The following is a 23,722-nucleotide window of genomic DNA, read 5'->3' as shown; positions in this document are numbered from 1 at the left end:
GAAATACGGAAGGTGTACTTCTCACGCTCTTTCTATGTATCATGAGTAGTCAAAGTGTTCAGATAAAACAAGAGAATTGACATGTTAAGTATTCTCCCACCCTGCTGTTGATTGGTAGTAGACCTTTGAATAGTTCCAGGACTGGCATTAAGCAAAGGCATGTTATGGAAAGTTTTTAAAAGGGCACATTTTGGATGATCCACAATAATAATGTTTCTTTAAAAGTTGTACTAAGTATGATGTTTAAAATCTAAAGTTTACCTGGTATAGATCAGGATGTTGTTGCATGTTTTGTTTTTCGATTTCTATCACTAGCACTCCAAGAAAAACTTTTTGCAACACACTTTTAGCTCTTTTTATTGAGAGTAAACTTTGCACTGAGACTTCCATTTACAGTTTTGGCCATACATCAAACCTCCTTTATAGACCCACTGGGAATGTATCAAGTATAATCTATGAGAGTGCAATTTCATTTCTTTTGAGTTCTGTAGTGGTTGGCTGAGGGTTAGTTAAAGTATAAACATTAAATATGAAGTACAAAATGGCAGACCATAATTTAAATTCAAAATCAAGAAAACAAATCAAGAATAATTATAAGTTTCACTCTCTCCATCTCACCTGATACCTTTTGATAAATTTAACAAATTAAAAGCATGTCTGTGCAAATTAAAAGACCCACAGAGTTAGAGCTTTCAGTGTCTGTCCTGATTCAACCATGCAACCAAAAATAAAAGTGAGTATTCCTGTTGAACCTCATTCCTCAGGGAACAAAGTCTAAAAATGTTGGGGGCGTCACCAGCTGCCCTCACACATCAGAAGGCGACGCGTTATGAAATGTCTTCATCAGCACCTTCACAGTTTAATGTTCAATAGAGAGAAGAGAAATTCCTTTAGAGTGTTAAATGTCAGGATCACTTCCTTTGAGCACATTCATTAAACCTGCAACTAAACCTGTCAAAAATCAGTTTCTGATTGCATATCACATTCAGTATAATTGAATACTTCTGCAGAGAAGAGGGAGACACTTATCAGAGTTTGCTTTAGAAAAAGATTTCTTGACATTTGTTTGGCCGACAATGAAAGTATGATTCTTTGCCCAATAATGATAATTTCAGTCTATAAAGCAGCACGTCCTATCTAAAACACAGCAGGCACAGTCTACTCTCTTGTAAACGTTACAGTTGGGGAATAATGTTTGGCTTCACTACAATCAAGATAAAAAAAAAAAAAAAAAAAGGCCAACTGTGTTAAACTTTTGTAAAAAGTCGTTACTAATTAAACCGGAGAGTCAAGAAGTAAAACCAATCATAAGTGAATGCTTTCATGTGGCTTGAAGTAGTTTTTTTTTGTTGGATTCCATTTAACAGCCTAAACATCTTGGTGCCGGGAAATTTAAGAAAAAACTGGGGTGTGTTTCGCATTGTGTTCTCCATCAGATTTCAAAATCAACTTTAACATGTTTAAAAGTAGTGATACTAACACATACCAACACATAAACAAATACAAACAAAAAAGGCACACAGACCAAACAGCACTGGTCTCAACTTGAACACAGGAATGAAGAGAAAGGATAAATAACAGTTTGAATCCCGGCCCCATCAGTAGTGGTAAAGATGTGACTGAGTCAAACCAACAAGAAGTGTTTTTGCTTTGGCTGAGTTTGAATGTGCAGACACAAACATTTAAAATAAGCCTTCAGACAGTCACCTCGTGTTCTTAGTTTTACTTATTTCTAAGCAGACCAATCACTGAATGAATGTAAGAAAGGTTTGAAAACGTTTTCTCAGACACTAACATGTTGGGTCTGTTTCACAAAAAGCACTCTGGAAGAGGATCAAAAAGGAAATGGGATGTGGAAGTGATGAGATGCTCTGAGTGTCTGTTACTTTGACTTATGGGTCAATGTTACACGCTTTCCTGCATTACAGTAACTTACTGGATTTGAAACTTACGAGTGATGGAAATATTAAAAGTTTAACAGTAAAGTGATGCAGTTAAGTATAATCATAAATGGCATTTGCATGAATGGAAGATTTACTGAGGTCATTCTTTTTTAAATTAACCGCACATTTCATTTTTCAGTTCTTTCATCTGACAAAAATGGATTGAAATCTGCTCTAAAAAATAAAAAACTTCTGAGTTTGTTGATTTTAATTTTCTGCCTTGGGCACATCAATATGATAAGATTTAACCAGATTTATTATTTTAGTTAAATTAATGTTATTATCAAATACTTCTGCCTTTAAAATTGCAAATTGTTGGAGATTCCTTTTAGTGAAATCTTGAGGAAATGACCACAGAATTAAGAGTTTTCGTGATACTTTTTGGACTCATGGATGGATAAAGCTGTTTTTTCAGAGCTGATTTTAAAGGCTTGTTGTTGAAATGATCATTTGTGTTAGAAGTTAAATAGCTCATTGTGTAAACCGAGCCAAAGCATCTGTGAAATACATGAATATGGATGAAAGCTGACCACTTATTAAAGAGACATTTTTTAAAAGGTAGAGAAGCAAGGTGATGCGGTGAGTGAGAAAACAACACGCACCCATGACAATGCAAATTGTTTGAGCAATAAAGCCACTTCCCACTCTAAAGGTGCTGCCTTTGACCTCTCTGTGCAAGACTATTTCTCCTCTGTGAGGTGTAACAAGAGAGAAAAATAACTGTCATAGGCATGTTGTTCTAGCAGTGACAGGTGAAGAAGTTTTTCCTTTCCTTGCCTAGCAAAAGGAAAGATCAGTAGTGTGTTTGCTCGCTAACAAAGCAGGCACAGTGTGCGAGAAGGTCCAAAAGTCTGAATCAGGCCCTCTGATTGTACAGTACGCTAAACCAGCTCCGAGGTTACCAGTGATCATTGTGTTTGACTCTGGGAGCTTTGAACTGGCTCACGGTTGGATCACTTTGTTGTGGCAAAAAAAAGGAGGCAAGTTTGGCTTTCAGCATGATCAGCACCAAAACTTCACCCTGGATGAACTGGAAAGACAAACACAAGAGGAGGCAGAGTAATAAATAAAATAAGAAAAACGAAAACATGTGCAGCACTTGATGAGTTAGGATATCAGTAGCTTACGATTGATGTACTCTGTTTTAAACACTCAGTTGTTTGAAAGAACAGTGTGTCTGCTTTCTTTATAGCTGACAAAAGCACTTAAAAAAAAGCGTATGACATCATCTTTACTGGACAAAGCCGCAGGTCTTTAAGTCCTCTCTAGATACAGTATAATACACACAGTAAACACTCAATAGCCAGAGACACACAGCTTCCATTGAGCAATCAACATCACATTTTCCATCCTCACTATTTTTACCACCTTTGTTTTGTTTCCTCTTTTGCTTTTATCTCTCTCTCTCTCTCTCTCTCTCTCTCTCTCTCTGCACTTGCTCAACCCTCACTCTCCACGTCGCTGTCAAACCAGGTGTACTTGCTCCTCCCACTCCTCAGGTGATTGACCCTCTTCTAGCTGAAGGATGAGGTCTAAGTCTCTCTCTGTGGCCGGGGCAGCATTAGTGGCACTGTTTCCGTGTTGAGGGTGCGGGCACGGGTGTGTGTGCACTTCGTCCAGCGACAGGTAAGCCGCACACCCTGCGTCCACACCCTCCTCGCCAGCCTCTCTGTTTTCAAGATCAAGAGTGCTCGGCCTTGATGTCTTCGCGTTCTCTGTGCCCGAAGCACCTTGATGGGTGCTCGCTGGCCCCCTCTCCCCTTCTGGCTCACCCTCCAGGGGCTGCCAAACTGGGGCCGGGGTCAGGTCCCTGGAGGTCTGGCTTTCAGTCTCAGTTTCTGTGTGTGTGTCGGGGGAGGAGTCTGTTTCTGTAGTTGGAGGGGAGGGGATGAGGGCAAGGCTCTGTGGGTTGTTCTGGGGGTTGATGTTGTTGTTGAACCAGGCCATGATGTTGTCCAGCAGCTGGGCACTGGCGGTGGGGTCCAGGGCCTCTAGACTCTGAGGGTCGCTGGGGGTGAAAGGGCCCCCTGGTGGTATCACCGGGGAAAGCAGCAGCTCCGGCTCGAGCTCTGGAGACGGGAGGCACAACTGGGCAGGGGGCTTGGGGTCTGGTTTGTGTGGGCATTCGAGAGCGCAGGCAGCAGGACGCTCCTGAGAGTAAGACCTACTGTGTTCTGGGTTGGATGTTGAAGGTCTGTCTGGTTTTGACGTGCTGTCATACGTGGATACGTGTTCCTGGTTGTAGGAATTCTGAGGGACTAGGTTTTGGGTGCTTTCAAGTGCACAGGAGGCAGTGGGCTCAGCCTCAGCTAAATAAGCACTGGAGTGGCAGTAACCCTGCTCTTTGTTGTCATAGCGATGCTCAGTGGTGGTGATATGGTTGAGAACATATGGAGCACTCAGTGCGCTCTGCTCTTGTCTATTGGTGCAGGCGCTATATGCAGGTTCAATGCTGTAGGGAGCGGTTAGGGTACTGTGGTTGTATGTGTGGTGTGAGCACAGCTGCTCCTGTGTGTGTGTGTCCAGGTCGTAAGGAGTGGTTATGTTCCCCAGTTTCATAAGGCTGTCTCCCAGCTCCAGCAGCTCAGCACTGAGAGAGGGAGGCGGGGGAGGAAGAGGGAGGATATTGGACGTTGAAGGCTGGGAGGTGGAGTCTGTCCTGTGAGGGGGGCGGGGAGGATCCAGGAGAGAGGCTGGATATGAGGGGCCTCTGGCACCTGGAGGACCGTCCGTGGTGAGAGAGTGCAAAGCGACACTGCCCAGTTCTCCAATGGGAACCGCCCTCCTCTCCTGCCCTGCATCCAGTCCACCAACAAGCTCCACTCTTCCATCCATCCCCCTCTCCAGGCCGCCCTCCAGGCTCCGCTCTCGGCGAGAATCCTGCAGGGAGAGCTGGATGGCAAGAAGGATATTTGGATCGTCGTCGTCAAGCGAGCCAAGCGCTCTCCTGCGTCCTTCGCCTCTCTCTGGACCTTCTGGAAAAACAAAACATGATGTTAAAACAAGAACAACTCTGTGTGTCTTAATGCTCATTGATCCCAGTGATCGATGGCCCTGTGTGCACTGACCATGCAAGATTAATAGAGCTATAACTTTAAAAACCATTTGCTGTTTGTCGGGTGTAGTGACAACTGAAAATATATGAGGGGAGGCAAAGAGGCTGGATTACAATCAAATGCATACTGTAATATATATTGCTATAAATCATTTGTTGTATGAGGTACAATATTGTCAAAAGTGTTTATTTTCACAATAACAGCATTTCAAGGACTGTAAGAAGACCTTTTGCCTTTTCAGATAATCCTGTTTGCACTCAAAGGCCTTGATAAAAGTTTGTTGAATAGTGCATTACAATGTGCAGACCTGTGTTCTCACTCCTTCTGCTGGTTTCTGGCGTGTTGCTGCTGCTCCTTAGGTTGTGCAGACTCAGCATGTCTCCTCTGCGCCGTGGTCTGTGTCTGCGACGGTACTGGATGTCAGCATAATCCTGCAAAAAGTAAATCAAGCAGTGTTTTTAACAAAGCCAACTCCAGGAGTGGTGGTGTTCAGTCTACTTTTCACTGAGCATGTTCACAATCTAAGGCCAAGGAAATAGATCATAGCACATGCGTATGCAGAAAATGCTTTTAACCATTTATTACCTGTGACTGTCTGTCTCTTTGCTCTCCTGCTCCCAGCACAGAGTGACGACTCCCCATCTTAACACACACACAAGCACACTAAGTCAGCTGCAGCCGGAGTCATGCATTACATGACGGGCGTTACGGAGCTTAGGTTTAGGGAAAAGCTTTAGCTGGGGCATAAATCTCAACATTAGCAGAAAATAAAAAGTTAGCGTTTTAGTGTCATAGTGGGAGTTTCTGCTTACCTCAGGTGAGGCAAAACCAAGGTACTCCCAGTCCCATGATCCTCCAGGGTAACTGGAACCAATAAAACAGAAGAGTGAGCCACAGTCACATTAATCATGCAGATAACATTTATTATTGTGCAGTTTGTACCCAGATGTTTTACTATTTCTTCTCTAACGGCACTTGCAGGAAACTAAACAGGAAACTCATGTTTGAGTGTGTGTGTGTGTGTTTTCTCCGTACTTCCTGCGTGGAGGTTCTGGAGAATCGTTGGGAGCAACACCACGGGCCACTGATGCCAAGAATTCTTGCCTCTTCTGCTGCACCAAACGAGCCGCGCTGATGATTTTGTGGCAGGGCGTCCTCAGGTAAGGCCGGTTGACCTTCTGGGCCAAATCCTCCACAACCATCTCCAGGTCAGTCTGGGAAAAAAACCACAGACAAATGTGTCTACTTCCATTTGCTCAAAACCTGGAAATCCCAAATGTTAATAGGGATTTGTAGCTTGTTTTTAAACTATTATTCCACAGCACTGATTATGGTTTTAATTTCTCTCCAGTCTCTCTCTGCCATACTTCCCATTACTCTTGTGTGCACACTTTATCTCTTCCAAGATGTATTTAGTTGTGAAATCTATGCCAATGTGCACCCTGGAGAAAGAAAACCTAATGCCTGCTTTTTTTTCCTTTTTTTTTTTTTTTTTCCTTATTTAGCGTGGTCTAAATGAGCACAGTAGTCTTCACGGGGTCACAGTAGGCCATATAAGCCATCACTTCTGTTCTTGCAAAAGGATGCATGTTAAAGATCTGTGATTGATTACCTGCATGAGCTCAAATATCTCTTTCTGAGTGCTGCCTTGCTGCAGGAAGAAGCCGTACGGGTAAGAGCACTTCAGCACGCGGCGCGTCTTAAGCAGCTCGCACACGCCGTCCTCTATGAACCTCGTGTCTGGTGGAGTGCCTTCACCTGGACCAAAAACAAACGCAGAGACACTCACATGTTGAGTGTAAAAGATTTAAATACATGAAGAATTAAAAAACAGTACAGCCTCTTCATAGCACAGATTATAACGATGATATATCATGTTTTATGTCAATCACATAAACAGCTTTATATGCCCACAAAGAAGATATTGAACCATCTGACCAGCCTGTTTAATAATGATCAACTCTGATGTAGATCTCGCTCGCTCCAGACTTACGACAAATGAAGGCTCTGCTCAGCTGCTCCATCTTCTCTTTCGCCGTTTTCAGCAATTTCTGCTCCAACTAACAGACAAAAAATATACATGTCCAAAATGTCAGTCATCAGATGTACTCTGTTTCTAAAGGAGCATTTAGAACATATGTGTCAAACTCAAGGCCCGCGGGCCAAACGTGGCTTAGCCCCGTTTACACGGAGACGCTGTGAGAGAGACGCATCAAAACGACCCCCCTCCAGATTCGAAGTACAGACCGTCTACACGGCAGGTCTCCGAGTGAAAACGATGTAGTTCTCACGCCCGGCCAGTAGTGGGCAGTGGAACTTTACAACGCGACACTCACCAGTACAACCACTTCCTCCACAACATCCTCTTTAGCGGCTAGTTCTCCCAAGTCTTACATAAATGCTGCGTATGGTCGCCCTGTGCTTGGGTAAAGGTTGAACTATTTGCTGCAGCTATTCGATGCTCTTTGGGCGGCGACATACACAATGTATCATATCAAGGTTTTGTTTATACAATGCGAATAGCTGCTGAAGCACATAGCACAAGCGAATCTGCCACCATTGTCGTTTATGTTTGTTCTCGACTACTGCGCATGTCCAAATGTATAGGGGGAAGTGTGGTGACGTCATCGCAGCCAGAGAGTCCGCTCCGTTTCGTTCACATGGCTGCGATATGCCCCCCGTATCAGTTTCATTCCACCCTGGAGGTTTTCGTTTTACTGTCACAGCGTCTCCATCTAAACGGGGCCTAAAATTAAATGAGTGAAAAGCATGATTTGACCAAAAACATGAACTATGCAGCTCACAATTCTTGGTTTTACAGTAATTAACTGTAATTAACAAAGTTAATGTCATAACTTGTTTGACGTTGTTTTGTTTTATTAACTTCGATCCTTTATTGATGGAGTTGTGTGGGTTTCATTACCTAAAAAAAAGTATTAGGATTTATTTATTTATATTATAACAAAGCAACAACCAACTTTAATATTTGTAACTTGGAGAAGTAATAAATTCAGAGTTATTTAACATTAACTAGCAATTACATTTATTTTACATTACGTTTGGTTACATAGAAGTTACATCTGGCCCTTTGTGGGCCGCCATTATGATGATGTGGCCCTTGGTGAAAATGAGTTTGACACCCCTGATTTAGTCCAAAAAGTCTGTCTGTGCATTGATATGAGAACGTGTCAGGAGTGCAGTACCTTATAACTGTGTTCATGGTTCTTGAAGCGGGTGTAATAGTGCATAAAACGGTCCAGCTCCTGAAAACTTTTGTGCTTCTTTTCCGCCTGTGGAAAAAAAACATCCGCATGATCATTGAAGAGCCTCGGGTGTGCACGTCAGTGTGTCTGAAATCTTTATGGTGACATGATCATCAGAGAGGATTGAGCAGTTCTTGCAGATTATAATGTTCAATATGTCTTCTTGTGTATGTATACGCTGACATCATTTTGTATGCTTGTACCTCTACACTCATCTCCTTGGACTGCTCCTCGAGCTGTTGGATGACCTCATAGCGAGTGCAGCGATAGTAGCCTCCTGTCGATGAGCTGTGCTTCTTCCACTCCTCCAGACAGATCCAACAGAAGTCATACTTACACTGGGGTGGAGAGAGAGAGAGAGAGAGAGAGAGAGATCATCTTAAAACTGTCTCCAAAGACAGCACAAAATAAAGACTTATCAATAGTGAGAGATCCAACAAACAGCTGACAGAGATTTTAATATGTAAACCTTGGCACACTGCATATGGTTGCAGCCCTCATTCTTTTGAATGGGTGACTTGCAGTTGGCACATGGTTTGGAGTTGGTCAGCAGCCACAGGCAGTTAGCAGCATCCTCATAGGCTTCACTCACACCTGCCACTGTGGTAAGCAGAAACACACACATAAGCAACAACTCATTTGTCCATCACCTGCTGAGCACATTTGGCAAATATCAATGACCTGAACACCTGCCGGTGGGTTATAAAGTACATGAATGCACATCCTGGTCGGCCGGCCTGACAGCTGCTGTTAACAGGCTTATTGTGGTGCCGGCTTACTGAGCTGCAGCTAAAACGATCCCCGAGGGACACTGAAAATTCCTGGAAACATTAAGGTCACAGTGACACACTTACACTCCTCAGGCTTCATCTCTGTCACTTTATGGAGCCAGTTCCTCCACATCTGACAGTCACATGGCTCGTGGGCCTCGCCAAGGCACTCCCTGTGAGCGAGATAAACAGTATAATACAATCCACTGAGAATGAAGTGCCAAAACAACTGTCACTGCTGGTAAAGATTAACTGTATTTGTCCTACAAATTGAGATATTTGCTTTGGTCTCTGTAGCCGTGCCGCAGCCATGTGACGATTAGAATAAAAACATTTGATTTTGCTGACAAAAATCAGAAAGTATTAGCTGACTGACTAATTTTATAATTTATGAAAAATAATTGACTACATTAGCCTCGAGTTGAAACACAGCCAGTAAATGATGAAGCGTACCAGCAGAAGAGGTGACCCTTTCCACAATCAACAGCTGGGGAGGGCAGCAGAGGGAAACTCTGGGGGTCGGTGTCCCCGGGGCCAGGTCGGGTGAGCCGCACTGCCCGCTCACAACGGGCCGCGGGACACCAGCGGATGGCGGGATTGTTGTCCACAAACGCCTGCAACAAAGAGGGGCGAGGTGAAGAGAGAATAAATGGACAAAAACCAAACAAGAGTAAATTTAAGTTGATGTTTTTTCTGAGTTCTCTCTTCAAACTTTTCTCTGTAACCCTTTTCATGGTGCGATTTCGTTTCATCTTTGCACATTTATATTGATTCCAGACAGTGTAATATTGTTGTCCCTGTCTGTGAATTCTGGTGTTGCAGAAGCATGGCACAGCTGGGGCTCCACATGCACACACAGTCAGACATGCACACACACAACTCTGTGCTCCTCTGCTGGCTCAGTTGATCCCTTCTGCCCCCTATAAGCCTTTGTTACTTCCCCTCTGAAGAGGAATAGAGGGGGATCCCTTCATACATCCTCTGAGACATTCATATTGAAGGAAAAACTTCACAGGGACGTCTGTATCGGGCTTGTGTTTCTACATTTGGCACCAGAGATAGCTGCATTGTGGTCATGTGAGCCAATGTTGTTACCTGGTGTTTCATTTACAGAGCATGGGACTGTTAAAGGTGTCAATGCTATTTGGGCTGAGATGGTAATACAGCCTCTCCGATTTGTAGAGGACCTAATTGGGCAAACACTGGTAAAGGGAGGTTCCCACTTGGCAACCCCAGTGGTGTCCTGGCTCTTGCTGCCCGTCGGACTGTGCTAATAGGGGCCATGTGGAAGGGTTGGTAGTGTTGTCATTGTCACTACCTGGTAGCTTGAATAAAGTAAGCCTGGGTCTATTCAAGGTGGGAATGCTGTTTTGTTTGCAATAACAAAAAAAAGGCTCCAGGTTGAGCTCTGTCAGCAGGGCGTAGGGGCGCTCATCCTTTCATTAGAGGCACAAGAACCTTGTTTATTTCAAATTCAAATATGAAGCAACAAAACAAACAGTGGGTTAAGACACAGTTGGTAGAAAAGTTTGTGAGCATTAAAGATCCTGAACACACCTTCCTGTATGACCTGGAAATGTTTTACCTTGATGTCAAACTGTAGATATCGCTGATCCATCTCTCTGGAAACCACACTCTCGATGACATGCACTGGCACCAGCTGGTAGCACTCGTAAGCCGGGCAGAAGATGTTGTGCGCGTCGCCCTCCTGAATCTTTACATTAAGGAACCTGAGACACAAAATGAGAACGCATTATGAGAACAATCGACACGCTCAGGTGTGCAGGGACATGTGCATACACATACAAACACAACAAGAGGTGCCTACCCTTCCCAGCATGCTCTGCAGAACTCATGTCCACAGGACATGTCCACCGGATCCTCAAACACTGAGATGGAGCAGAGACAGATTCCACACTGCAGGGAAAAAGAAGAGAAATGATGACATTCAAATTATATTCAGAGGTTATCTGATACTTACTGGGATCACAGCGATGCCTAAAATACACCTCAATGTGTTCTTCATGACGATACACAGGGACGGACATTATGCAAACAAATATGACAGACCTACAAGAAAACCTACATCAGTGAGATATACTTTAAAAAAAACAAGATCGTCTTAATTGTAATGAATCCACTGATAGTATGTGGGAGAAGGGTTTTTGTTTTTCCTATTTCAGCTCTTAAAATATTCACCAGGAACTTCTGCAAGTCTTCATGAACACAAACAGCCAATAAAAAACCTTTTAATTAAATGTGTAAAAGTGTCTACTTTTATCAAAAGGATATTTCACTAATTTATTGTGTTTATCTTTTGGTAAGAATAAAAATGAATGTAATAAAATGTTCTAATCAAAGCTGTTAAAGTAGATAGGAGGGAAACAATTGTAAAAACTTTCTTGCATGTCTGACTACTTTCTTCTTGGCTCTGCAGGTCTGACATTAAAAATGTATATTTCCAATCTGGAACAGATGTCTCACCGTAGACAGGCCCTCCTCCCCAGGTGTGAGGCAGCTGTCAGTCGGGGAGGTGAGGGTGAGTGTGACGGGTGAGCGTGGGGTCCGGGGCGTGCGAGGTGAGGGTAAGGTGTCCCAGGCGTTGTATCCGCTGGGTGGCGGGGTAGGCATGGCCACACCCGAGCGTTGGCAGCAGCCTTCAGCGTCCGACATCCAGGCTTCAAGAAGCTTCTCTCTGTCCCAGTCTGACAGAAAAAGATTTCAGGTTTGAAAGAAAAAATAACGTGTAACTTTCACAATGAGAGAACTGTGTGGGTCTGTGAAGGCCTCAAGAATGCAAGCTTCCTCTAATAGAGAAACACGCACCATGAGCTCGGAGCAGGGCCTCAGCAGTGAAGAGGGGTGCTTGCAGCATGTCTGCCGTCTCTACGATCAGCATATCCTTCAGCCTGCGCAGGTCCTGAAGCTTTAATCCCTCATAAGGCTGAGATTTTTAAAAAAAAGGGGAATTAGTTTACAGGCAAAGCAGGAAGGAGAAACATAAAAATAAGAGCGTAGCTGCTCACTTCTTTGTATTGCAGCAGGTTGGTATCACCATGTGCATCTGTGTTTGAGTGCTGAGAAGAAGAGGAGGAGAAAACCATCTGTGACTCCAGGCTGAGGGCCAGCTCGGTGTGGTGATGCCGCTCGGCATGGTCGCATGGAGTCAACTTGTCCTCGTCCTCTACAAAAAGATCTGCCTCACTCTGAATTAGCAGCTAAAGGGAGAAGAGAACAGGGGGACGGAGGGGCAAAAGGAATTGGAGAAAAAGAACTTTATTATCTTTAAGTATAAATCTGGTTTACTTTTCCTCAGGCTGCTCATATCACAGTTTTTTTTAATTCAGGAACTAAATGTTCTTTCTTATTCTATAAACGTTATGTCAAGAGTGGAAATGTTACATGGATCTGACAGTAATGAAACAAAAACAGATGTTCCTTCTGCGAGTGCTGGAATATTACTGTCCAGGCCGTCTCATCCAATCACAGAGAGCATAAAGAGAACCTGCTGGAGAAAAAAAAACAAAGCTCATAACAGTTTGTTAGCCTGCACACTTTTTCTCACCTCCACACAACTCTTCATGCCTGCAGCAGCAGCGTAGTGCAGACAGGTGCTGTGATGATTGTCAGTGGTGTTGACGTTGGCCTTCTCGTACTGGCCTCCCTCCAGCCGGGCCCCAGTCCAGCTCAGGATCATCTGGCAATGAGGGAACACACAAATGCATTCGCATCATTAGTAAAAACGACAGCGATGACTTCAGATGATTGGCTTTTCACAAAAGGTTGCTAACTGAGCTTCACTTAAGAGTCCGTGTTTGTACCTGCAGGCAGTCTGCACGACGCTGCTCGTCCCTCTGTGGCCGGGCGAGCCGCGGCGACAGCGCTCCCTCTGACAGCAGCAGGATCTGCGGGCCTTGGCACAGCACGTGGAGGCAGGTTTCATTGTGTATGTTGCGCTTGTTGGGGTTTCCCTCTTTATTAAACAGGAAGGACCTGTATGATGCAGGTGATAAAGACACGGTTAAATAAAGTAGGAGAGGTTTAAAGTAGTTAAAGGATATGAGAAGAAACTACAGAGAGAGGACTTCAAAACAGAGGGTGGAAGACAAGAGAGCAAAGGAAGGAGAAAGTGGACAGATCAGTGGAAATAACGACAGAGAGAGAGAGAGAGAGAGAGAGAGAGAGAGAGAGAGAGAGTGAGTTAGTGCAATCTGAGAGGCTGTGGGGTAAGAGCGAAAGAGAAAACGGGGAAGGAGGAGAAGAATAGCAGAATATCGACCGACAGTTTCTGTTTAACATCTATGAGATAATGGGCATGGTGGCTGGCAGGTGCAACCACACACACACACACACACACACACACACACATATATACACACATCCACAAACACACAAAGACAGTGATGGATGTGAAAGTTGCTCTGTGAGTCTGCCTGGCTGTGGTTGTCTTTCTGTTTACTAAATTGTTTTTCTCTGCTTCTTGTCAATCAAGATCTCCATTTGCTGATTTGCTTTTCGCAGTTTCATTTGGCTTCACGTATTCTTCTCATTCCTCTTGAAGTTTCTTTTTTCAATATTTCCATCCTCTAACTCTCCTCTACCTGTCTTTTCACTCTCCACCTCTTCATCTTTTTGCACTCGTTCTTGCCTGCCTTTAATCCTCTTCTACAAACCTATTTCTGTTTGATCAGTGATAGAACATGAATAATGGCCCATTTGAAAAGACCCCATTAAATGAAATTCAACTAAAACAGTGAAAATATTTTGATGACATTGTATTTCCATTTTCCACTGGCTAAATCATTTTAAAAAGCTCTCCCTCAGTGCTCCCTCTCTGTAAAATGAACACACAGCGGTCCCAATTTAATTAGTATTTGAATGTTTCCTTATTGTGCAGCCATTTAGCCCATTCTTCCTCTTTACGCCCTACTTTTCCACTTTTGACCTTCTTATCCTGTCAGCCACAAACCCCCGCAGCATTCCCAGGATGACAGTGCACTGCCAAGTCACCCAAACAGCAATAATCACTCATTATCCACCCCAAGCTAAGGGAAGTCACATGTTGTACTTCAACTGTGGGGAAACAAATTGTAAATAGATGAAAGCAGGACATTTCAGGAGTGGGCCAAAACTGAATTACAGAATGAGTGTTTTTTTCCTTTCTGGTATGTGGTGGTCCATAGACTGTGTAAAAAACATTGATGTAGTCTCAGTGACATCATCCACTGGTTTCTGAAGAGGCTGACTGATGGCACTCACCATATTGGATTTTGTTCACATCTCTTACAGCCGTAATATAACCAAAACATATGAGATATTACAAATTTACATCCACTGCCCATGAAGTTTTAATAAAGAGAGATTTTCATCCCAACACTTTGACACCTGTACAAAATAAATAAATAAACAAACTGTATATATAGTTCTGCTGTGAAAATGGGTGTTCTGTACGGGACTAATATATACAACGGCCCATAAGTAGATAGTCTGCATGATTTGAGAAAAATATTAAATGTGTGACAACATTGTGTAATATTGCAATAAGTCTATAAAAGTTGATATTTATGTGCATATAAGCTATTACTCACAGTGTCTGTCTCTCTGAGGTTCTTCATGTTTTACAGATCATCTGTTTGCACAATGTTCCCTCTAAATCTAAAATAAATTAAAAAAACAAAAACTTTATTCTCCATTAAATTAGAATGAACTAATCTGAGAGTAGCTGATGGTTAGCTTTAGCGACATCTGAGTGCATCAAAGTGGTGTGAAAGCATGGCCATTATACACACGCCTCCATAAAACTAGTGAAATGAACAGAGAGCATCGCTTTACTACATTTAAGGTGTATTTTATTTATTGTAAAAAAATTCAGACTTTGTTTATTGTGTTGATCGCGAATGCTCGTATAATTTCCCAGCCTGAACTGGAGGTTGGCACTTGCTGAAGTCATATAAAAGTAAAATGTAAAGTAGTAGCTGAATAAAGAGAAATAAATCTTCGGCGACTCCTACTCTCTATCAGACAAAAGGAAATCAAGTCACAGAAGTGATTTACACATTTAAAAAAGCTTGTTGTGGAAGGAAGGGTCACACTTCCTGAACTACACCCATCTCTTACAATAATTCGTCTACCAGTTTGCACATCTCATGGGAATGCAAAACAATCCAACCCACTGAGAACACAAGAAGGGGGCAAACAGTCATGGCACAGATACCTGTTAAAAATAATCGGAATAACAGACTGAGTCTGCATCGACCAGCCCACGCTCAGTGGGCTCTCCGAGTTTGTATTTTGTCTGAGATTTCTGTCGTCTATCTGCTTTCCTCCGTCCAAAAGAGCTGCTGGAACAAAGAAGCATTTCCTCTGATACTTATCTGGAGCAGAGCGCTGCCTTCAGCACGCCTCCCCGGCCCATTATAGGTTAGTAGGAAGGGACACAAATAGAACACCATGATTCATTGTGTTATACAGACTCGGACGCATTAAGCAGTCTTAGAGTCACAGTCCCCCCCCAAAATAATGCACACATGCAGATGCACAGATAATTGAATGGCCTTTTCAAACTGCTTCCTCTGACCCCCCGCCCACAGCAATCATGGAGAGAAAGGGCAAGAGAGAGAAAGAGAGAGACGGTGAGGAAGAGGAAAAGGAGGAGGTGATCATGGCTATTGAGTCATGGAATCAGCAGCCTCGTTCACGGCGAGCAGCCTGATTATCCCTGCAGGGGGTAAAAGACACACTGGTGCCTTTCTCTGTATGTTTTTTTAGTGTGACCCCTTTCTTCAAGGTTGTGGTAGACTCCGGTCACTCCACTGTACTGTTTCTTTGAGGACATTATCCAAGGGTGGTGTGTTTGTGCAGCTGTTTAAAGCAAGTAGAGATGCAACAACAAAAAAACATGCTGTCAAATTAAGTTGGCACTCTTAAAGTGACACCAACCCAAATGCAACAGGAGGAGGAAGAATTACAACAAATGCTTAAAGCATGCAGCCGACAAAGACACAGTAACTTCACTTCATTACCTAGTGAGGCACAAGCTCAAACGTAGCTCAATAAAACTGCTGTTCGCTCGTGTAGTGGAGCACTTCTCATGACGAGTACACGCTGAACTTCATGTGGATCGTTGGCGCGGGGCTCCTTTCATGCTTGGACTTTGTTGAGACTCTCGCAGCAGTAAACGTTCCTTTATGAGACTGTTGTTGTGTCCGCCACATGTCAAGACTTCAGAGACTTTCTGTACAGTGACATTGCTTTTTGGGACTTTGGTATATGAAGTGAGTGTCAGTTTACTATGACTCCCTTACAGAGCAGCCACTGTACCTGTGTTGGATAACTGTTTCACAACATTAAAAGCCACAGCTCCGAAATAATTGTCCAATTTAATCAGCATCTTAGTTGATCTCAACAAACAGGCAACAGCCATGGCTAAAAAAAATGAAGCAGATGCTGAAATCACTGTGTTCATTAAATGGCCACTCCAAAAGGTAAGCAAATGTCATTAAAGCCAAATGTTAAAATGCTGAACTTCACAGCTCATATCAAAATGTTTAAATCTAAACAGGATGTAGCAGATCTAAACTGAGCAGATAAACTTTCAAAGTTTAGTTTTTGGGTCTTTTGGGGAACTTCAGCCACACTGAATGGCTTGGTGCACTCTACATTTTTCGTGAGAAGGATTCTGTCACCATTACATCTGTTTTATTAGCACCTCTGTGTTTGTCAGAGAATGATTTATAAGACGCAGCTGGTGGGCCAGAGACGGGGTTGTTGATGGTCTTTCCTCCCGGAGAAGGCAACTGGCTGTGACCTTTGTGATGACGAGATTTTTTTGTTTCGTTTCCTGCTTGCTCACGCTTTCAACCAAGATGTGCGGCAGAAGTTCGCCGAGGTTTTTTTATTTGGTCAAAAAGTAGTCCGCTACCACCTCTACAGCTCCAGTCTGTCTTTTAATGTGATCTCTGGCTCTGAGAAATGAAGATGGTGAATGCCAAAACGTACAATTCAAGACTTCAGAGACAAAACGACCGACCTCACATTAGCTATGTTAGCTTCTTACACAGAGTCTAAGCTCCTGAGTCGAAACAAACCATCCCGCCAAAATAAGTTGACTTACCTGAGCAGACGAGTCATGGCGTGGCGGCAGACGTAGTGCAGCGGCGTATTGTGCTGGTACTGCTCTCCGTATGAAGCATTCGGGTCGAGGCCTTCTCTGAACTGAGGGTTGCCTTCATACAGCTGCCAGGCGAGCGCCTCGTCACCTCCCACCAGCGCCTTGCGGAACTTTGTAGCTGTGTTGCCCATGGCTTTGAGCCTGCAAAGGGCCGCCTACGGGGAGACGCGGCAGATGCTCGTCCACCGTCCTTCCTTTTCCTGCTCACCTACACCTTCTGCCACCTCCTGCTCCACCTCCTCCCCCGTTCACAGATCACACCTTAGAGCAACATGGTTCAGCGTTTTCCTGCCCTGTAAGCAGCAGAAGAAGAGACGGGGGGGGAGATTGTTTGGAGGAAAAATACGGTGGAATGATACACATGAGAAGAGGAAAGAATCCCACTGACTGACTGGGAACCAAAGTTGTCTATGGTAGGAAAGGGGGAAAGAAAAAAAAGGAGGACTGAGGCTGGAAAGTGAAGAAACAGAGAGACACATGGAAAGGAAGAAAGAAGGGGGAGCAGCTCAATCAATCAGTCAATCCATTGATCCGCTGATATGCATTAGCGAGGATGACATCTCACCGGAAATAAAGGAGAAAACAGAGGGAAGAAGAAAGAGACTAGAAAGCCAGAGAGATCATTATAAAAAGAACAGGCAGGGGGGGAAGGTTAATGATATCCAAGCCATCGATTTTGTTAGTCAGTTGATGGTCAATATTACCACAGCTGGCCACTGTGAGTCCAGTTAGCTTTGCCTTTGTGAGAAATTTGCATATTTTAGGCTGTTTTCATGCCCGTCTGCTGCTGGGGGATATGAAGCTCTGAGTGTGAGTTAAACCATGCAGCGCTAAAACCTGTTTCATTTTTTCCTCTCGGGCGCTAAACCAAAGAATCATAGGAATTAAAACTATGGCTGCGACTGCTGAGTCCACTATCCCAGCAACAGCTTAAAAGCCCCTCCTGTAGTTCTTTTAGTCGTCATGATCTTTTTAATGTCTTCTCTCTCATTTCAAAGTGCTTCACTGGCACTTCCAATATCAAAATTATGAAAACGACTTGAGAAACAAGAAAACACACGACTGTCACATTGTTGTATATGATCAGTGAACTTCCTCTACTCTCACGCAAACACATAGACAGGTTGTCATTGCCTTTGACACATAAACACACAGCATTACATCCTGTAATGAGTGGAGTCTGTATGTGAGTGCATGTGTCTGTCTGTATTGGGCAGTTGAGGGTATCATTACAGTCTTCATTCTATAGCCATCTGTCTAGCCCTCACAAAGAGCCTCTTTTAGCCCTGCTACAGTTGGCCGCTGGCTGGTTCAGGCTCTGGAACATTTGAATAACGTGGCTGGCTGCCTCCCCTCCTCTGCCTCCCCATTTCTATGCAGTGACAGACGGGGGCAAATACAGGCAAGACACAGCCTGACAGATGGAGACATGCAGGCTTGCAAAGAGGCTGCAACCACTTGTGAAAGAATAGTGAGCATCTTGGAAGGTTCTTCTCTTATGATGCACGAGACAGCTACCTAAATATCTGAACCATCAACCCGATGGTGGTGTTGGAGAGGAGATACTACAGTTAGTAGGTCAGACTGTCTGCTTGGCTCTGTTTTGTGCACAATAGTTTACTTCCAGTTCACTTCACTCTTCTGTGAATTTCCGTCAGTCTCCCTCTGTCTCTCATACTAAATAAGGACAGGGAGTCAGGACGTCGAAGAACTTTGGAATCCAAGAGAACACAAGTCCTGCTGTTTGCACTTGGCAGTGACAGTGCATGTAGTATTATGAAAGCTTTAGAGTCTGCATGTCATTCAGTGGTCGGGGAGAGTGACTCTGAGGAAGGGTTACTCTTTGTGGATTGGACACTCACTGATTAATCAAGCCAGCAATAAAGGCAAATGAGAGGTTTCACCTAGACCAGGAGTCCACAGAGCCGGGTTATAGTTCATGTGGTATTCCCATGTTAGGCTAGTATAGAGACTTAATGACTCATAAGCTCAAGAATCTGAAGTCGCGAGTCTCGTCTTGTAATCCTTACTGATCCTTCTCGCTTACGAGAACTCATCCTGAGTCACTCTGTGTCTCTAAGTAGCCCAGACGTGACAAAAAACATTGCACAGTTTACAAGAAATATGACAAATTGAGGTGATATTTAATAACCCTGAAAGCTTTAAAGACAACTTAGTTAGCCAATGTACAATCGCTTTCTCGTTCCAAAAGCTCCAGCATGAAACATTTGTAAAAAATAATAAATCAATGAATCTTATTTGACTTCTGGACTGTGGACTAGCTCTTTGAAGACAACAGGCATTTACAATATGCTGTATTTTCTAATTAAAAATGCCCCCCACAATAACGAGAGGATGCCTTTCAAAAAAGTTGTGTTGTGCCTGATTAAAACATTCTTAAGATTCTTACACTGAATTATATAAATAAGGGGGCAAAAAAACAGCAAACCTGGCCTCTTGAGAGGACAGAAATGAAGTGTTTGGTAGCAGTGCTTCATCGATGGCTTTAGGAAAAAAGCCAAATATTAATTTTCAGTCCATATATTGATTCACTAATCTTTCATATCATAAAGAAAACAAGAATTACTTGCATCATTATCGTCATATGAATATAACAACCTAACAGTGCATGCATGATTGATTAAAAGCCAACCAGAGCCCAGCCCACAAAAAAAGTTTATTCTACAGCTACCACTACTCTGTAACTCTTCAATATCTTTAAAAACTCCATTGTACCTTCATCTAAACGATCAGCTGATACACATCAGTCAAAGATGATCAATAAACTGACAGAACATTAAACTTGTGTGATTGAGTAAAAAGTCAGGCTGTAGGACAAGACACAGTGTGAGTGACCACCGTGTATCATCAGCCACATAATCAGGTCAGACCTCGTGTGGTTGCCCCTGAAGAAGAAGAAGAAGTGTGTCAGCATGAAATGGAGCACAAAAACAAACAGCAGTCCACTTCTCTATGCTTGTTTCTGTCCATGCGGCCCCCTCGGTTAAAGCTCCTTTGTTTAACACACGGACAGTCTGTGTGTGTTACTAACACAAGTAAAAAACCACAGCCAGGAGGAGCATGCCGGGATGAATTATAACAACACTACACCTTATTAGCCTGGGTGTTAACGTGACTGGAAGAAAAACGTCAACACCCCAAAATGCTGCCTTGCCTTCCTACCGCTATCAAAGCTAGCAACCCGTCTCTCGGGTTTACGTTAGCGTGTTATGTTAGCCTCCGTACGTAAACGTCTCTTTACTTACACGGTGGTTTCACTTGGTCGAGCTCGTCGCACACTCGGGAGGGTCATTATCTCATCACTGTCATACGCATCCCCGTTTGTTATTCCGCTGAACCATCCTCTCTGCCAGACCCGGACCCGGCGGGGACGAAGATGATGCTGCTGAGAGAGCGAGAGAGCGAGCGAGAGAGGGCGAGCGAGAGAGAGAGAGAGAGAGAGCGGAGGGGCGAGACTCACTGCTTCGCTTCAGTATGTTGTTGTGGCTGCCAAAGGAAAAAAAGCACACTGCGCATGCTCAGAAGCAACTGTCACACTGAGTGCTCTCCCCTGATTGGTCGGTTGTCTGGGTTCAATGGGTGGTTTTTTTTTAGGTTTATTGGTTGTTGTGTTTTTGCTTTTTTTATTGAAACAGATTTTTTTTATCGTTCATTTAACAGGTTAGGATTAGGATTAATATTTCCTTCTGTGAACATAAATGCATATCATGAACTGATTGTTTATGCAATTTGTAAAAATCTATATTGACAAATTAAAATGATTGTTTATGACATATTTAACGAGCCTTCAAAATCAACATTTTTAATAAAAGCTGAACTGAGTGCGATTTATTGGTCATATTAAACCTCCTTCAAAGGAGCAGAAAATCCTTAAATTCAGATTTAAATAGTTTTTGTCATCCTACAGTGGGAATTAAGGCAATATAAACTTAAAAACTTGCGAAGTTTTTGTGCATGTTATTTGGTTCCTTCAGTCCTCCTTATTGTCGAAAGGGTATACAAAGTCTGTATTGGGGTTTAAGTATCAATTCTAAACATAAAAATTGACAATTACATTTAATATTTTTCAAAAAATATATATTATGCATAATACTGTTCTATCACTCATGTGTTATATTTCAAATGGATTACAAAGTCAAGTCCCTTTGCAGGTGCTGAACTGTAGCATCAAATTATTTAAATGACTTATTAATGTATAAAATCCTTTATTGTATCTTAAGCTGTTTATTATAGAGTTATATCTTAAAAGTATCTCTAGAGAAACAAGTATGTGTTGTGGGGTAGTTATATTGTAGTATAAAATGGTAAAACATTAGTTACTGTATTTAGTTGAATTACGCATCAATTCTTGCACATCTCCATCTGAACACCAGCATAAAACCAATGTCAAAAATGAAACATGGCCAGGTTTAAAACTTTATTTATTGGTCCTGATATCATGGTATATCAAACTTAAATCTTCCTAAACGCTAAATTTAATAAAAATGCAAACAAGCAAACAAATTGTTGAATTTGGTACCAAACACAAACACAGACAGACAGACAGACAGACAGACAGACAGACAGACAGACAGACAGACAGACAGACAGACAGACAGACAGACAGACACACAGACACACAGACAGACAGACAGACAGACAGACAGACAGACAGACAGACAGACACACACACACACACACGCACACAGACTTCTATTCTTCATCCTGACAGCAGATGCCCAGTCTGCAGGCCTCGCACAGAGACGCCTCATGTGGTTTGGTCCACACTTTGTTGGAGCATGCAGATGAGCCATCATCCGCGTCATCATCTTCATCTCCATAGCAATTCTTCCGGATTTTGCTGAATAGCCTGAGGAGGGCTTTTTCCACCTCTTCCTGGGAAAAACCTGGAAGGTCAAACTCTTCGTCTTGACAACGGCGACAGGACTGTCCAAAAGGTCGCATGATCACTGTCCCCCGGTTACCCTGCAGCCGGTAGCGGAACAACACCACAACTCGAGCTGAAGGCCAGTTTTTTCTGCAGGTTTCACACCGGAAACTGTGAACGAACCACAGCAAATGAGGGTCAGAAGCATAGAGCTTCATCATGAGACTCAACAAGTTAAGTCATGAAAGTTTGTGAAATTTAACTGAGGCTCAAGTAAAAAGGATCATTCTTATGTAACAATGTAAACTTAAAGAGCTGAAATGTTCCAAAAGTCATGAAAGTTATACTTTATGTGTATGTATCTGACAGTTTGAGCTACTCGTTACTTTGCAGATTTAGATTATTACTAAATAAAAATCAAGTGTAATATTAAACTTCAGCTGTAAATACATAAGTATAATCATCTCCATCTTTACTAAGTGAAACAGTTAAGTACACATGTAAACTTTATGAATGAGTAAACATAATCCAGTGCAGCAATAAATGATTATTTAATTGACCATTCTCCATAACAAATACTTTTATTTTTTGTATTTCTTTTATAACTGTAATTAATTCCTCTCCCACTGGTGTTCTTTTTTCCTGTTATTTGTTGCTCTTAAGAAAGATGCAAGAACTTCCCTTTTTACCCAGGGTGCACTACCATCTTTTTCCACACAATGACACTGTTTTGATACCCAACCCACCTACAGTCACATAATCAATTCATCACATGACCTTGCATGATGTCGAATCAGTAATAAAGAGTCTGAGAGCATAACAGCTAACAAGCCTACAACGTATTAATTGAAATAGCAACACATTTGTATACTCCCCCCTGATCTAAATGTCTATGAAATATTAAAGCTATGTCCACATAGGTTGACAGTTTAGACAAATACATACCGTCCATAAGCACAGTGGCAGTAGACCTTCCAACCTCTTTTTCTCTCCTGCTTGGTGATCGTGTCTGTCTGGCTGTAGCTGAAGTTTAGAGTCCACTGGTCCCCATAGTCCAGCTCATTGTCCTCATACAGCATATCTTCAAAAGTGTCCCGCCACAAGCCAGGAATCCAGTCTGCAAGAGTGCAAATAATAAGAATTATTTCAAACTAAGGGGGAACAAATACTTCAGTAAAAAAAAAAAAAAAAAAGGGAGGCTGGAAATTTCTCAGAAGACAGAAGAAAAACAAAAAGGTGCTGTAGGCTCCCTGAAAAAAATGTCACGTTTTGATTAAATGGAGCTGCAAATGTTACCTGAGGATGCACTCATGTTGATAGTTGGTCCGTTTTCTCAGGAGGTGAAGAGATAAAAAGACGCCTTGAATTTTACTCTGGATACAGCTCTGACACTGGCTGCAGTCGTCTCTGTATTTATACTTGTCAAGCAGCTGATACTCAGGAAAACGAAACTTAACATCTTACTTTCACTTTCCATTCTGGGTGCGTGCAGTTTGCGGAGCACTGTGTCTCATGTAAACAAATTGCAACAGATGGAAAGGGATTTTCTCATGTTTTAGCAACCACAGATGAGTTATTGTGTTTAACTGGGTAAAGTCGTAGGGAGAAAAAACCTCTTGATAGCACTAAACT

General features: G+C 42.8%; 2 protein-coding genes across 5 annotated transcripts; both read right to left on the bottom strand.

Moving 5' to 3' along the window:
* Positions 1-341: 341 nt before the first annotated feature.
* Positions 342-20,781, bottom strand: LOC306839125 (ankyrin repeat and IBR domain-containing protein 1-like). Of its 4 annotated transcripts, none has more exons than XM_079367633.1 (22): positions 20,684-20,781; positions 20,469-20,608; positions 17,146-17,495; positions 12,854-13,025; positions 12,598-12,729; positions 12,059-12,250; positions 11,859-11,976; positions 11,517-11,737; positions 10,861-10,949; positions 10,618-10,762; positions 9,486-9,646; positions 9,117-9,205; positions 8,732-8,862; positions 8,466-8,600; positions 8,203-8,289; positions 6,993-7,059; positions 6,612-6,757; positions 6,035-6,213; positions 5,812-5,863; positions 5,585-5,641; positions 5,307-5,430; positions 342-4,918 (listed from the first exon to the last, which is right to left on the bottom strand). In XM_079367633.1, exons 3-22 carry the CDS (start codon positions 17,331-17,333, stop codon positions 3,408-3,410), a joined length of 3,996 nt encoding a protein of 1,331 aa, XP_079223759.1. In that variant the 5' UTR covers positions 17,334-17,495; positions 20,469-20,608; positions 20,684-20,781; the 3' UTR covers positions 342-3,407. The 4 variants fall into 4 exon arrangements, with proteins under 4 accessions (XP_079223759.1, XP_079223760.1, XP_079223761.1 ...); XM_079367634.1 differs by having other exon boundaries at positions 20,469-20,605; positions 20,684-20,721; XM_079367635.1 differs by lacking the exon at positions 20,684-20,781 and adding an exon at positions 19,994-20,108 and having other exon boundaries at positions 20,469-20,677.
* An 846-nt stretch (positions 20,782-21,627) lies between these two features.
* Positions 21,628-23,521, bottom strand: LOC306839548 (receptor-transporting protein 3-like). Its single transcript, XM_079368303.1, has 3 exons — positions 23,387-23,521; positions 23,036-23,207; positions 21,628-22,261 (listed from the first exon to the last, which is right to left on the bottom strand). Exons 1-3 carry the CDS (start codon positions 23,400-23,402, stop codon positions 21,916-21,918), a joined length of 534 nt encoding a protein of 177 aa, XP_079224429.1. The 5' UTR covers positions 23,403-23,521; the 3' UTR covers positions 21,628-21,915.
* Positions 23,522-23,722: the final 201 nt, after the last annotated feature.

The sequence above is a fragment of the Symphodus melops genome, assembly GCF_947650265.1.
Source record: "Symphodus melops genome assembly, chromosome: 18".
Lineage (NCBI taxonomy): Eukaryota > Metazoa > Chordata > Actinopteri > Labriformes > Labridae > Symphodus > Symphodus melops.
This window is presented reverse-complemented; position numbering and strand designations above follow the sequence as displayed.